The sequence below is a fragment of the Schistocerca gregaria genome, chromosome 1 (assembly GCF_023897955.1).
Source record: "Schistocerca gregaria isolate iqSchGreg1 chromosome 1, iqSchGreg1.2, whole genome shotgun sequence".
NCBI classification, from domain to species: Eukaryota; Metazoa; Arthropoda; class Insecta; order Orthoptera; family Acrididae; genus Schistocerca; species Schistocerca gregaria.
The window spans coordinates 355,637,509-355,653,835 of record NC_064920.1 but is presented as its reverse complement, the minus strand read 5'-3'; the positions used below and the strand labels follow the sequence as shown (position 1 = coordinate 355,653,835).

Genomic DNA, 16,327 nt, shown 5'->3' with positions numbered 1-16,327 from the left:
CCCTGTATGTCAGCAGGGGACTGTTCAAGCTTGTGGAGGCTCTGTAATGGTATGGGACGTTTGCTGTTGGAGTGATATGGGACACCTGATATGTCTATATAAGTCTCTGACAGGTGACAAGTACGTGAGCAACCTGTTTGATCACCTGCATCCATTCACATCCATTGTGGACTTGGGCAATACCAGCAGGACAGTGTGACACCCCACACGTCCAGAATTGCTACAGAGTGGCTCCAGGAACACTCTTATGAGTTTAAAGATTTCCACTGGCCACCAAACTTCACAGACATGAACGTTGTTGAGCATATCTGGGATGCCTTGCAACGTGTTGTTCAGAAGAGATCTCTGGCTCCTTGTACGAGGCGAGACAAACATGTGGTTCCTGAAGAGGGGCAGCAGGCTTTTCAGTAGTTGCAGGGGCAACAGTCTGAATGATTGACTGACCTGGCCTTGTAACACTAACCAAAACGGCCTTGTGTGCTTGTACTGTGAATGGTGGAAAGCAAGGGGAAACTACAGCCATAATTTTTCCTGAGGGTATGCAGCTTTACTGTATGGTTAAATTATGATGGCGTCTTCTTGGATAAAATATTACAGAGGTAAAATAGTCCCCCATTTGGATCTCCGGGCAGGGACTACTCAACAGGACTCAACAGATACCCCTCCATTGTGGTTGCACCTATGGTATGGCCATCTGTATCGCTGAGGCATGCAAGCCTCCCCACCAATGGCAAGGTACATGGTTCATGTGGGGAGAGCAACTTAAATTGGAAAGACCACATAGATAATATTGTGGGGAAGGCGAAACAAAGACTGCACTTCGTTGGCAGATCACTTAGAAGATGCGACAAACCTACTAAAGAGACAACTTACATTACACTTGCCTGTCCTCTGCTGGAATATTGCTGCATGGTGTGGGATCCACACCAGGTAGAATTGATGGAGGATATCGAGAAAGTGCGAAGAAGGACAGCTCGTTTCGTGTTATCGCGCAATAGGGGTGAGAGTGTCAGTGATATGACACGTGAGTTGGGGTTGCAGTCACTGAAACAAAGGCGGTTTTCTTTGTGCTGTGATATATTTACGAAATTTCAATTACCAACTTTCTCTTCCGAATGCGAAAATATTTTGTTCACACCCACCTATGTAGGGAGAAATGATTATCATAATAAAAGAGAAATCAGAGCTCTAACAGAAAGATTTAGGTGTTCCTTTTTTGCATGCGCCATTCGAGAGTGGAATGGTAGAGAAATAGTATGAAAACGGTTCGATGAACCCTCTGCAGGCACTTAAGTGTGAATTGCAGAGTAACCATGTAGATGTAGACGTAGAAGTAATGAGTAGAAAATAAGTGCAGTAAATGGCAGAGTGCCAATCCACATTTTCAGCATCTAATCCCCCATTTGGTTCAACAATAAGGTGGTTGAGCTAGTCCAAAGGTCAGAAGAAGGCAATACCTCTATTATGACTATGCCTAATAAAACAATATATGGTGTTCAAAGAACCCTTTCAATATGTTTTAATAAAAATAATGATGATGAAAATTAATATTTATAAATGTGCTGAAAGATATTTTGGGAAGGTAACTTGTGCTTCTCCCAGAGTATAAAATGTTCAAGTCATTAGTTACCTCTTACAGACCGAGTATATTCAAAAGAATGTACAATAGGATCCAAATGAGTGAGGCAATGCAGGCATTACGATACTGACCCTATATTCAAGAGAGTGAGGTTTGGTCTGTCTGAGCATTCTGATTTAGATGTTCCATGGTTTCCCTAAATCATTTCAGCCAAGAACTGGAGTGGTACCTTCAGTGGTACCTTGATCGACCACCTGTCCTAACTTTGGAAAAACATACTTATATATTCTATGTGCATGCATATTTCAATGAACACCAGCTGTTTTCAAGGTACAAATCACATCACTGTGCATGGCAACTAAAGCCCTCAGTAAGTTGGACTATGCCAACCAGAATTCAAAAGACTGCACATGTAGAATTACTAAACACACCATAAATAACTAGTTGCACCACAAAACCAAAGATGACCAACCTCAGGTATTAACAATTCTTGAAATATTAATTAACAACAGTTCTGAAAGGATTATTAGCTCTGCCCTCCATTTTTTGACTGCTATCTCTTACTACATGATCATTTCTAGTTTACCCTCAACAGCTTCCTCCATAACACTATTGCAGTAACTGACAGTGAATCCAGAATCTATATGTCATTATTCTGCATCTGATCACATGTACCAAGCTAATATTCGGCAATTGTACATTTGCTGCTCTTGTAAGTGTATGTTCTATACAGCAGTCCAGTGGTCCTAACCGTCTAACTAATGTACAATATGCCACAAATTCAGAGGATACTATAGACACATGCCTCACACACAAACATAGTAAATGCTTTCCAGATACTAGGATCTCCCTAATGTTATCGGGTGCTCAAAAAATAATCTTCTTGCAAATACAACCTGCATGAGGCAAAAAATCTGTGGGCTTAGGCAGAACCTCATTATTCTTTTGTACCTTGAAAATGACGTTTTGTACTCCTGTGATAATATTCGAGGTTGCTGAGGATTTAACTACACTATTTTGTATTATGCATGTGTGCTACTGAGGAAATAAGAAGCCAAAGGATCACCATTATACGATTTCTAGTCACCCTGCAAATCCCTTTAAACATTTTTTTAAAAATATTCACATTTATTTTGTATTAGGTTAGTTATCCTTTACTGTTAAGCATGTAACACTTTATGGGTATACTTTCATCATTAGCATAATCGAGCACTGTTTGGATCTTTTAATTCTTAAGTTGTTTACTAATACTGAGCACCAGTTCAGAAACATTTTGAGACATTTCAAGCAGGTGCTCCATTTCTTATGGATTCCAGGGATTCTTGCTGATTTCCTCTGCTGCAAGCTGCACATCGGTGAAGTTCAAGCTTCCATTTACTCCCTCCCATATTGTAACAAAATTTATCTCAATTTTCGAGGAAAGAAGATTCATCAGTACATGGATCAGGTCAACAACAAAGTAATGAAATACTGTGGAGCAAAGTTACCCAAGTTTTTCTAGAAAATAGCCAGAACAGCTGCTTCCGATCATGTAGTGATAAACAATTTATTGATTACAATTTTATGGGTATAATTTAAATAATAACCATTTTCTCACCTTAAAAGAATTGTATTTGCCTTTTGTTTAAATATTTTTCTAGTAGCAAAGTATCAATTTTCTTATCAAAAAATGCCTCGAAAGTACAGCACTACCAGAGCAGAAAATATCCAAGATAGCGAGAGGCAGAATATGAGTTAGTAGAAGCTGTCAACTACTGGGCACAATCGACAATGGTCTGAAATGTTTATTGGAATAGCTGCTAGACAGGACTAAAACTTTTTCAAAATTGGAGCAAAGCTACCACTGTGCGTCGAAGTAGCCTGGCTTTACGATATTCATTCTTTCCATCTCCATACGCGAGTAAAGCAGGGAGGTACCCTTTTACGGGGTGCGATGGGAAGTACCCTCCGCCTTGTACTCCACAGCGCATCGAAGATGATTATGGATGCGGATCCATTGCGGCGTTTCTGTCTTACAGTTCAACATTTGTGACCTAGTCATATTATATGGTCATCTTCGCCATAAGCAATATTATTCATTGCTGTTCTTGAATTCCGAGGTTTCCGATTCTTTACAGTAGAGCTCTTATAGTCTTTTTTCTTCGCTTGTAAATCTTGTGCGTTGATCCCTATTTGTAGACAGATCACTGGTCTATCTACGAATTACCCGATATTTTCCTTTATGTAGTTCCCATCTTTTATCGCAGTCTTTGGAATGAGGCACATTGGCATCTGTGATAAGTCGATGGAAGGAACTGCACGATAGCTTGCGTAAGATTATACTGTTCTTGGGAAGGGTAATTAGACGAGAAAACTGCTGGAGCTAAGTAGCGTGTTGCTGAAAATTTATCGAGATGATTCTTCGGCTAAACACGAAGGGAGCGAAAACGTTTCCGATATTAAAATGACGTCACTGAAAACTACAGGAGCAACAGCTCCTAATCGAAATATAACCGTTTTTAGTCATGTGAAGTATGAGCATCTTATAGCAGGCATATCTGGTGGTGTCGCGTCAACCCTCATCCTACATCCGTTAGATCTCATTAAAATCAGATTCGCAGGTGAGTGCAATTGAACTTTTGAATTGTGAACACTTCACTCTACTGGCAGGATAGTTTGTGTACTTGATTTCTGTTGATTATTTTGTAATTCCTTTGATCTGATTCAGTAAGTCATGTAGAGTACAAAGAAATAAGAATAATAATCCCCTCATTTTTTCTCTACTTAGTGTTTCCATGTTATTCATTCTTGTTTCTCTATTGTATTGTGTGAAAGTGTGCTGTGTCTATGTTGTTTATATCTGGACTGTATTGTAGCAGTTTATTCGCCTAGCTATTATTAATAATAATAATGAAAATGTTGGATTTGTCTGCCGAATGAATAAGCAAAAAATAAAATGCTGTGTTAGCAGGTCGTTAAACAACTGTTGTGTGTGTTTTCTTGATTATATGTAATCGTGAAGTTTGTTTGGCAATTTCCGTAAATTTGTAAACATTTGGCACAGAAGTTTTAGTTAAAATGTTTTAAATGGTTGTTGATAGTGATGTTACAGAATTCGCAGCAATGTAAAATACAAAATCAAATCTTTGTAATATAATAAAAGCTCTATATAGCTGTGTCCAATATTTTAGTAGAAGCTGAAATGTTAGCATATCTTATTTTTTTAGAAACTTGTTAGAGTGCCAAAGTCTTGTTGTGTTACAGTTAATGATGGACAAACCAAAACAACACCACAGTACAAGGGTTTAACAAGTGCAGTAACAACTATAGTGCAGCAAGAAGGTCCTCGTGGCTTATATAGAGGTGTGACACCAAATGTGTGGGGCTCAGGAAGTGCTTGGGGATTTTATTTCCTATTGTAAGTATTTTCTTTAATTTTTAAGCTAGTGCCTTGTTTCGAAGAATGTTAAGCTATTTTACTTTGGCGTTATCATTGACAAAGTGTTGAGTGAGTGAGTTTCATATCAACAAAGACACTACAATGTTAGGATGCGTGTTTATTGCACATTTGAGAGGAGTATTGGAGCATGGGCTTGGCATATGACACCTAATAATTTAAAATTCGAAAATTTTTATCTTGAGAGATTGAAATGGAACTGACATATTGTTTTCTATCAGAGAGATAAAATGTGGATCTGCATTGTCTGTTTCAGAATAGTCAAGCATTTACATAACATGGTTTACCCAATCATACCGTAGCTGTCGCAATTTCGGAATTATTTCCTATAGGCCACTAAGTAAATATAGCATGTTCATGTAAATAATTTTGAACGTACATACTGTTTGCAATGGGATGTTGTTCTTAAGTAACAAATGATATTTGTATATGATAGTGTAACTCAAATTTTTGAAATTGCAAAGCCTTAGTTTTATGAAAGGATCTGACAATGACTTGTATGTCTGCCCCAGAACAATAAATCTTAAAGGGGATTATTACTTTAGTGACAAGTATATTACAAAGCTCTAATGAAAGGTGAAAGTCATAGTATAGATGCCATTGAAACCTCCATTTCCGGTAGTTAACATGGCAAGCTTATTTAAGAAATGGAATTTCATCCACCTTGTTTTGGAGCGTGTTTCTCAGAACTCTCTTGGGATTCTGTTTCTAAAATGTAACATTCAGAGAGTAGAATTTTTTTTCTAGTGAAGATGTTTAAGGAGAAAAAAAACTGTTGGCTTTTCCCCTCCATGTTGAAAAACCAAAGCAATGCCATTTCTGCTACGGTTCTATCACATTTTGATGACTTTGCTCATGGTAATAAAGCAGTATTTCCCTAGCTCCATTGCTTCTCAGTTGTAACTTAACACATTATCACTGCAATTAGTTCTTTTGTGGTATTCTCACTGCAAAATCATTTAACATATGAAACTGCTCCTGTCTGTCAAACGTGTGTGGGTGGCAGTATATCAACTGATTGAAAGGTGTATGTAGTGATAGGTATTCCAGCCCAGTTGTGGAAGTCTGCCACCTCCACATTTGAGATGTAATGGAAAGTATTGGGGTATGGATCTGGTGTACCACATCTAATAACTTGAGGTTATATTTTCTCTTGAGAGTTGGAAATGGAACTTTAGTTTGTGGTTGTGGTGGTTGGGGCCTCTCTTCACGTTTTCTTGGTCCAGGACCCATCACCACATCCCTGTGTAAGGAGCATTCTTTTATCCCACTGTTTTTCCAGTTTTTAGATTTGGTTTACCCATTTGTGCTCTCTGCTGCTGGCCAGAGTGGCCGAGCGGTTCCAGGCGCTTGAGTCTGGAACCGCGCGACTGCTACGGTCACAGGTCCTGCCTCGGGCATGGATGTGTGTGACTTCCTTAAGTTAGTTAGGTTTAAGTAGTTCTAAGTTCTAGGCACCTGATGACCTCCACTGTTAAGTCCCATAGTGCCCAGAACCATTTGAACCTTTTTTTTCCTGCATCTGTTTTAACTTCCCCATTTCATAGATTGGTTCCTCTGACTGGATCCACCCCTTTTTAATGGACACTGTCTTCTGTGAGTAGCTTTGGAAGTGTGGGACTGATGACCTCACTATTTAGTCCCATAACCCACCCCAGCAAATCAGTCAATGATGTCTGTGAAATGTTATATAGCCCAAATGAAATTCGTAAGTATTCAAATAACTGAATGGAGTTGTTACTGTGTGCAGCTCTATGTTGCTATGCAATCAGTCTCTGCAAGCATACTAAGTGGATCAGTATTTTTTAAATTAAATCAAGGGGGATGGGAGGCGGATCAACGTTTGTTAAATCATGCATTTGAGGCAATCATTCTTGAAAATTACTGTCCATGTGTACAGGAGCTCATGTTATGGCTTCTTTGTTACGTTCATGTACTGGTGTCGGAAGAATTACTTTTTAGGTGCCTCTGCATGAGCTATAAGTAATCTAATCTCGTGCTCACTTTCCCTACAGAAGTGATGGAGAGTTGTTGTATATTCTTAATTCTTAGCTACTTGTAGAAATCTTGTTTGTAGGATTTCTCAGGACTTTTTCTCTATTTGTTGATATTTTCAGCACTGTCTCGTGTTTTCCAACATACGGAAGATAGCCCATGAAAAATGTGTATTACTAAACGGTTATAATAAAGACGCTCAGAAATGTGTCAAAAATGATTCCTAATTTTATTAATTCAAAACAATACATAAGGTATTCAGTTTGGAATGTACAGTAATTGGGCAATGCATCGGATGATATCTTTACATCCATTTCCAGAATGTCACTGAATGAAAATCAAATATTTATTTATATATATATTTTTTGTAAGTTTGCATCTCTTCAGTAGAGGTGCTGCAACTGCAACAATCGATTCCAGTTGAGGTGTCACATACATTTTTCTCTTGTGATGTTTATTTCTTCCACCAGAGGCATTGCATATGTCAGTCATTCTTGACGGGCTGCTGTTAACCAGTAAGGTTACATGTTCTCAGTCTTGTTGCCAACCTATAATCTTCATTTTAGAGAATGTTGTCAGTTACTATTTAATCATAATAAATCATTGTATAAACACCGTATGTTAGACTCAGTATAAGGTAGAGGTATACTCCAACCAATTTCATGTTAATCACTTCATGGAACGTTGTATTTGGCAGGGGAGGTCCGCTACATAACTTTAGGTGACTGTTTTGTTGGATGAAAGGTTTCTGAACAAGGATATTACCTCAAGATATTGTCAATTAAGACCATATTGGCAACTTCTTAATGTGTTCTTCTTTAGGTGATAAAAGCTGTACATAAGGAGTAGTTTGTTTGTAACAATGAAATGGGAAAAACAAGTTACACATTGTCATTTCATCATATGATTTTACTCTGTGCCATACAATTCATTTTCTGCACAAGCCCTATGTTACAGTATCCTGAACAAAAGCAAGTTAAGACCTTGACATACCATATCATCATTTGAAAATGTAATTGGTATAGTGTTTGGCATTGGTCTGCTTGAATGCAGAAATGTTAAATCCTGCATCTTCATTATGAAGACTGAATAGCTCTGCACATCAGTACAAAAAGTTTTAATGAGATTGTTATTTTAAGTAAAAGGAAGTTCTTCTCTTATTGAAATGACTTTTGTGGTAAGATGGGTGGTTTTGGTCATGGAGTTGTGAAATCTCTATCACGCATTGTTATAGTTAATCAGCACCTGTGCAGCTTGAAAAACAGCCACATATGGTCTGCATGAAGCATTAACTCTTGGCATTATTCCACCCTGGATATTCCATTAAAAAAAATCACAAAAACTTTTCATTCTGCTTTCCATCAGAATGTTCAAAGGCCACTTTGTCATGTAACATTAGTGATTGTGTAATTCAACATGTTGAATGATTACTTTCGTTGATGGGATTTCATAAATGTTTCCTTGTAAATTGCATCAGTGATGGCTACCATCTGATCACATGTTTCCAACTGTTAAATTTATATGCTACAATACTTTTTACTGTAATAATTCCTTTCTGCAGCCATAATTATAATTTTGATTTACATTAATACATTTTCATTTGCAGTATTCAAGGAGTCAGTATTTCCTTCCTGTAGTGGTACAAATAAGGAATTCTAAATTGTACAAATTTTCTTTCGGAATAACAGCTAATTAACATTATTTTAGTTGTCTACAAATTAATATGCCAGTAGGATGGTGATTCTATTATGAGCTGGTTTGCAGTGTGTGTGTGTGTGTGTGTGTGTGTGTGTGTGTGTGTGTGTGTGTGTGTGTGTGTGTTTCCTACTTCTCCGTTCTTTAGGTGTTAAGAGCACTTTATTCTAAAATTTATCATTCACACACATTCTCTGTGCTACTAACTGAAGGTTGACAGTGTCAATTTTGGTGAAATCACTTGTATGTTGTACATAGTGTTTGTGATCTTGCTTTTCAATGTCACCATGAATCATCTCTAATACGTAATATAATGATTCCCTTGTCATCTCATATATTCATAAAATTTGTCTGGTTATTTCAATAATTGAGGAAAGAGGTTGTTGGCACTTTGCTGGAATATATTCTAAACTTTATCCTGCCAAAAACTATTGAGATTTGGCATGCTGTGGACAAAGCTGTCGGACTATGTTAACAGGTGACCTTTTGCAACTGTTATTGGTGCCAAGATGACTACGGCCCTCTGTGGTGTTTATGCTAGGAGAACACCTTCAGAAATCTCATCATTGGCTAGTGAACTTTTTACAGTCATAGGAAGTTCAGTTTCTGAAGTTTTAATCAGATTGTTGGGCTCTAAAACAGCAAATTGATCTGATTTGTGTTCCATGGCTTTGCAGTGTGTATAGCTTTCTGACAGTAATCTGTTGATGCACTCTAACAGTGGCGTCAATTTCTGGTTCAAAGTCCGTCTCCCTTGCAGTCTTCACTCCAGGCACCGTTATTTTCCTGAATCGATAAGATAATTTCTCATGTTATTCAAAAGTAATAAATATTCTAAAGGTGACTCAAAGAATCTGTAAATACTTTCAGGCATGGTTGATTTCTAAGACAGTATTCCATAGACATATAAATGAGAACTCACACAATGTTGGCAAGAGCTTGAGCAGCTCCTCTGTGTTCTATAATTTCTGAAGAACCTCAGTTCTTAGTGGTGGTGATAATTTTTCTAAACCACTGATACAGACTTAATGGCTTTGTAGTGAGCACTTGATCATGTATCCTAGTCTCTTAACTGCAACTGTGTCTTTCAGAAGGTTGGTAAACACGTGGATACAAATGAGTGAAATGCATCGAAAGTATCTAAGGTCCCAAAAAAAAGTTACATGTGATGAAACTATTGTAAAAGGATGTAATTCTCCCAGATTGAGAGTGGTGTGCACAGAGTTCAAACAGTGCCTTAGGATTAAGTTCACAAATTCTTGATTGAATATTTCAATACACTCCCCAGTCACTGTAGAATAATTGTCTTACTCTTGCTCTTGGCACTTTTGTTATATCTAGACAATGCTGTTCAATAACATGTAAAAGATCTTTGGTTATCTTCCCAATTGGCTGAAAATAACTTAGAAAGAACTCTTTTATTTCAACTTCAGTTTTTGTAATTTAACTAAATTGAGTTACCTAAAAGATGCTGTTAAAAAAGATACAAAAATACTTGGATTTTTTATATAATTTTAACAAACCCACCCAGAACTAAGAGATAATAATTTTCTATTTGGGATTGTGAAGCTTTAGTTTGTCTGTAACTGAGTGGACTGCTCTAGCTTGGACTGTTCTAGCTTGATAAAATGTTCTGTTAGTACAGTGTCGTATTTAGATACTGGTAAGTCTAAGCACTTGCAGAAAACTTAATTTTCCACTGGCAGTTTTCTCTGTAGCTGTAAAATGGAAAATTCTGTTCAGCTAAAAACATCTTTTTAAAGCAGGGGTGTCCAACCTTTGAGCATACCAGCAGAATTTTATGGATTTTTTACTTCTTGTGTGAGGTGCTCACTTCTTGGGCTGCACTGAAACTTGATTTGGGCTGCATGTTGCTGTGAGTTGGATAGTTTTGAAGTATCTCAGTTTCTTGTTTTCCCGTTTGACATGCTGCTTCGCCAACATAACAAATTGTGGCAATTGTGAAAGGGGCTCACAATATAATTGTGCATTGATAGTCTTCCCCAACACAGAAATTTGACCAAAATGCCTTCTGTCCCAAAACACTGAGGTCATGTTTTTCCCCCAAAAATGTGATTTTGAGTTTTTTGGTAGATGGGTTATTTCTGTGGTGCCACTGTGAAGACTTTTTGTGTCGGGTGTCTAATGAGTCTCACATGTTTCATGTCCAGTTGTAAGAGAGATCAGAAAATTCTGGCCTTCCAAGTTGCTTAACAAGCTCACAGACACTATTGAACCAATTTTTCTTATGCTATTTCTCAGTTGTTTTGGGACCCATCTCATGTATCATTCGTGATATCCCAGTGTTTCTGTGAGTCTCTCATGGGAGAGTTCTGGAAACATTGCAGAAATTTCAGCCACTATAAATTGGCAGTCTTCATGAACAGTTTCCTTGATCCCCTCCCCACCCCCGGTCAAAATGGAATGTCCTACACTCCTCTGTCTGCCATGAACATTTGTTCTGCCTCCACTAAACTCACTACACCACTTAAACCCAACTTTTTTCTGTTCATTACACCTTCATACCTTCTACCTGCGAAGTTTCATTTAGTTTCCTCCTCCCCTTCTGGTTGCTTCAGTTTAGTAGACGGTATATTTTAGTATATATGAAAAATTGCTCATTGATAAGTGAAACCAGTATAGAAAACTCTTGTAAGTTCTTTTTGGTGATCCCTTGATGCCTCACAACATGTCCTACCAACCAATCCCTCTTTCTAGTCAAGTTGTGCCACAAATTTCTCTTCTCCCCACTTATCTTAAATACCTCCTCATTAGTTATGTGATCTACCCATCTAATTTTCAGCATTCTTCTGTAGCACCATATTTTGAAAGCTTCTATTTTCTTCTTGTCTACACCATTTGTTGTCCGTGTTTAACTTCCACACATAGCTACACTCCATACAAATACTTTCAGAAAAGACTTCCTGACACCTAAATCCGTACTTGGTGTTAACAAATTTCTCTTCTTCAGAAAAAGCTTTCCTTGCTATTGCCAGTCTGCATTTTAGATACTCTACCTTACCTCATCAGTTATTTTGCTCCCCAAATTGCAACTCATCTACTGTGCTGTCTCACTTTCTAATCTAATTCCCTCAGCATCACCTGATTTAGTTAGACTACATTTCATTGTCCTCATTTTGCTTTTGATGATGATCATCTTATACCCTCCTTTCAAGACACTGTTCATTCCGTTCAACTGCTCTTCCAAGCCCCTTGCTGCCTCTGACAGAATTACAATGTCATCGGCGAACCTCAGTTTTTATTTCTTCCTCATGGGTTTTAATACCTACTCCGAACTTTCCTTTTGTTTCCTTTACTGCTTGCTCAATATACAGATTGAATAACATTGTGTAGAGGCTACTACCCTGTCTCACTCCCTTCCCAACCGCTGCTTCCCTTTCATGCCCCTCGACTCTTATAACTGCCGTCCGGTATCTGTACAAATTGTAAATAGCCTTTTTCTTCCTGTATTTGACCCCTGCTGCCTTCAGAATTTGAAAGAGAGTATTCCAGTCAACAATGTCAAACGCTTTCTCTAAGTCTACAAATGCTAGAAACGTGGGTTTGCCATTCCTTAATCTCTAAGATAAGTCATAGGGTCAATATTACCTTGCGTGTTCCAACATTTCTACAGAATCCAAACTGACCTCCCCTCAGGTCAGCTTCTACCAGCTTTTCCATTCATTTCAGCTTCTACCAGCTTTACCATTCATTTGTAAAGAACCTGTTTTAGTACTTTGCAGCTGTGACTTATTTAATTGATAATTCGGTAATTTTCACATCTGTCGACACCTGCTTTCTTTGGGATTGGAATTATTGTGTTCTTCTTGAAGTCTAAGGTTATTTCACTTGTCTCCTACATCCTGCACATTAGATGGCAGAGTTTTGTCGTGGCTGGCTCTCCCAAGGCTAACAGTAGCTCTAATGGAATGTTGTCTACTCCCAGGGCCTTGTTTCGACTTAGGTCTTTCAGTGCTTACTCAAATTCTTCATGCAGTATCATATCTTTCATCTTCTATGTCCTCTTCCATTTCCATAATATTGCCTTCAAGAACATCGCCCTTGTATAGACCCTCTATATACGCCTTCCACCCTTTTGCTTTCCATTCTTTGCTTAGAAGTGGTTTTCTATCTGAGCTCTTGATATTCATACAGCTGGTTCTCTCTTCTCCACAGGTCTCTTCATTTTCCAGTTGGCAGCATCTATTTTACCCCTAGTGATATATGCCTCTACATCCTTACATTTGCCCTGTAGCTAACCTTGCTTAGCCATTTTGCTTTTCTGGTCACTCATTTTTTTTGACATGTTGTATTTCTTTTTGCCTGCTTAATTTTCTGCATGTTTATATTTTCTCCTTCATCAATCAAATTCAGTCTCTCTTCTAGCATTTACTTATTAGTGCTTAATGACCCAAACATGGAGTCAAATTAAAGGATATCTAACTTGGTATGCAAATGGCATTTCAGAATTACAGCACACACATTTTGTACTGTTAAAATACTTCAGTTTGTAAAAAATTCTGTGCAGATGTTGGATAGTGTTTTGCACTGAACTCTCTTCCCACTGCAAATATCTCACCATGTTGAATGCTGGTTAAATTTCATAGTAGGGTAGATTTGGTGTTTCTTCATTTTCTAGTGTTGCACACGGTTTCTCTTAATGATTTTGTTGTTCCTCCTATTGCTTCTGGGTTGATGGTTCTATTCCTCTGTCCATCAAACAACTTCATTGTTCCAATAATATGGGACATATGACTGTAACCAGTTTCCTCCCAATGTATTCCTTGATATGTTTTAAACTCCTTGAGAAGTACTCTTATGTTTCTTTTTACCAGTATTCACTTTGTAAATGACACTGGAGTTTAATGCACAGATGTTTAAAAATTAGAACACAGCAAGGTGCCATGTGCTTATTTTGTACCAAACACTGTGTGTGTTGCATAAATTTTTACACCTATCCAATACTACCCTATTGCTGTTTTGGAAAGACACATTTTTATTTACGGGCACAAGTATCTTCATGAATGTTGTCATGATAGGTTGTTTTATAGAAGTAAACAGTGAGACTGTCTGGGAACATAAAATGCCATACACAGTTGTCATAAAACCAAGCCAGTGTATGAAACATCTGTCTACAGGGGAGGTGTGCAGCAAGAATTTCACATTTATTTTTTGTAACATTTCCACTGAAGTCTTAAAATCAATCAAATTAGTGGCAAATGGGACACTGGTATGCCAGTTGTCAATGGTTATCTTTCTCCCCGAGTGTCTTTGAGTAACAAGATATTTAAGAACAATTGAGAGATGATTAGATTGCGTGAATGAACCCTCAGACAGCATTCCTGGACATATCTCAAATCTGTGCAAATAGAAATTTTTACACTCTCCTATAGAAATTAGTGCAGGTTTTTTGGAATTTTTAGCCAAATGCTGCTTTCATGAACAACACCCCTGAAATAGAAATAGTCATATATTGTTTAGGGACATATACTCCTGTGAATTTTTTTCCTATAATGCTCAGAAATTTGTGAGTAGCAAGCAGCACGCAAGATTTGGAATAAAGATATTTTTGTGGCACAGTAGCCAATCTATTAAATTTAGAGTGCAGTCACATAAACTCTTCTTCTAATATTTCAACTCTATACCTTTTGGCCATCTTCATTCTGTTGGCTCTCTCTGAAAATGGCTGAAACATTAGAAGAGGAAGAAACAGTTTGTGGCTGCACTACTTAAATTTATTGACTCAGCGGCAAGAGTCCTTCATCTCTCATGTATTTCACATATAATAAGGTAGGTGTTTCAATTGTAGGAGGAATATTTGGGTGAAAAATACATTTGAGGGCTCATTGTAGCGCATTGCAGTGGTGACGGTATCTTGTTGAGGAAATTCCTAGTTTTCGGGTTATAAAGATAAGAGATTGGTAAACTGTTATGTCGTTGCTACATGGTACTGTACCACTGAACTTCGTGCTGTATGGTATGGAGAGATTGGTCTTTCACAGTACGCTGATTCAGGCAATTCCCACAGCTGCTGTTGTGCAGAAGGAACTAACTGCCGTCTACTAGTGTATATTTACATATCCTGTCTAGTAAGTCTGGGCAACTTTCCCATAACTATCTCCATTTCCTAACCTTGTCAGTCCTTTCCCTTTCTCCCTCTTTCTTCTTCATCCCCTTCTGCCAGTAGGAGCACTGGCACATTTCCATAACTTTCACATATTGTTTTTTCCTCTGGGCTCTTGGTAATTTTCTATCTGAATATTATTGCTCATTTATTCAGCTACATATTTTGCAGAAAAACTTTTGATTAAAGGAGCTGTAAACCAGGTATCTCTAACATAAAAAATTCAATTATAATTTTTTGTAAAATTAAAACACATTTACTAATAAAAGAACTGTTTTCTTTTACAATATCAAATCTCTACTTAACATAAAGTAATTAGTGTGAAGACCTTCATAGCACAATCACTTTATAAAGTGACTGACAATAGAAAGAAACTTCCACATGGGAAAAATGTCTACTTGTGTGTGTGTGTGTGTGTGTGTGTGTGTGTGTGTGTGTGTGTTTTATTGTGCCTGTCTCTTAAAATATATATAGTGGGAAAGCACTAGACAGGCACAATAAAAACACACACACACACACACACACACACACACACACACACACACACACACACACACACACACACACACACACACATACATATACAGACACAAGCAGATATATTTTGCATGTTGTTTTAGTGGCAGTGTGTATATGACCTAGGAATTTTTTAGAATTCTGGGAATTTTTCATTGTTTTAGTTTTTAGTTACATTCTTGTAACTTTGAGTAATAAGAACCAATACTCTAACAAAGAATATTACTATATCTTGCTTCTGCAGAATAATACTGCAGAAATAAAACACGAACGAGAGAGAAAAAAAAACGAAAATAAAACTTAAGTTGCAAAGGAAATTCACCATATACAAGAACAAAACACAGTGCTCATACAAGTGTCTGCCAACAGCAAAATGCGTCAGTCTTTAGGAAGACTGTGCAGTGTTTCATAACAACAAGTTGCCTCCAATGAGCGTGACATCACAACTGTTAACGATAGATTCGTTCGAGCGGTTGCAAGCGAGCTTATGTGCAGTGGAGTCATGTATGAGTAGTACCTTCTCCCGCTTCTGGCTACAGAAGCGTGGCAGTTAGCTGTACACGCAATTGCAGTAAACAGCCAGATGCTGTCCGGAAAAATTTTGCTGGTGCGCCTAAGCTGGCAGATTCACGTATGCGCAACAGGCCCGGAACTGGGGGGGGGGGGGGGGGGCGGCAAACTGGGGTATCTGCCCCTGCTGGCAGTTTATTCAGGAAAAAGACCTTGTTTCACAAAGCTCCCAGCATTTGTCGCATCTAGAAATAAACTCTTGTAGGCTAAAGGGGAAGAGTTGAGTGAATTAAGCCAAAAGGGTGAATGACAATCGCTGTTTGTGGTTGACCGGGTTTGCAAATGATCAGTGTTGTCATAATTACTAGCAAATTCCATAGATTGACTACCAGAGTGGAAATAAACGACTAACAGGAATAACAGGCAACAAAGATTTTGTATTGTCTTTTCTGTGTATCCAAGAAAATGAAAT

At 37.9% G+C, this 16,327-nt stretch overlaps 1 protein-coding gene across 1 annotated transcript in view; it reads left to right on the top strand.

The window, feature by feature from the left end:
• The first annotated feature begins 3,828 nt into the window (after positions 1 to 3,828).
• LOC126345588 (mitochondrial folate transporter/carrier) overlaps positions 3,829 to 16,327 on the top strand; it is a 53,821-nt gene continuing 41,322 nt past the window's right edge. The window contains exons 1-2 of the mRNA XM_050002113.1: positions 3,829 to 4,179; positions 4,823 to 4,976. Coding sequence (XP_049858070.1) covers positions 4,023 to 4,179; positions 4,823 to 4,976 — 311 coding nt within the window. The 5' untranslated portion in view covers positions 3,829 to 4,022. The remainder of the gene's footprint in view (positions 4,180 to 4,822; positions 4,977 to 16,327) is intronic.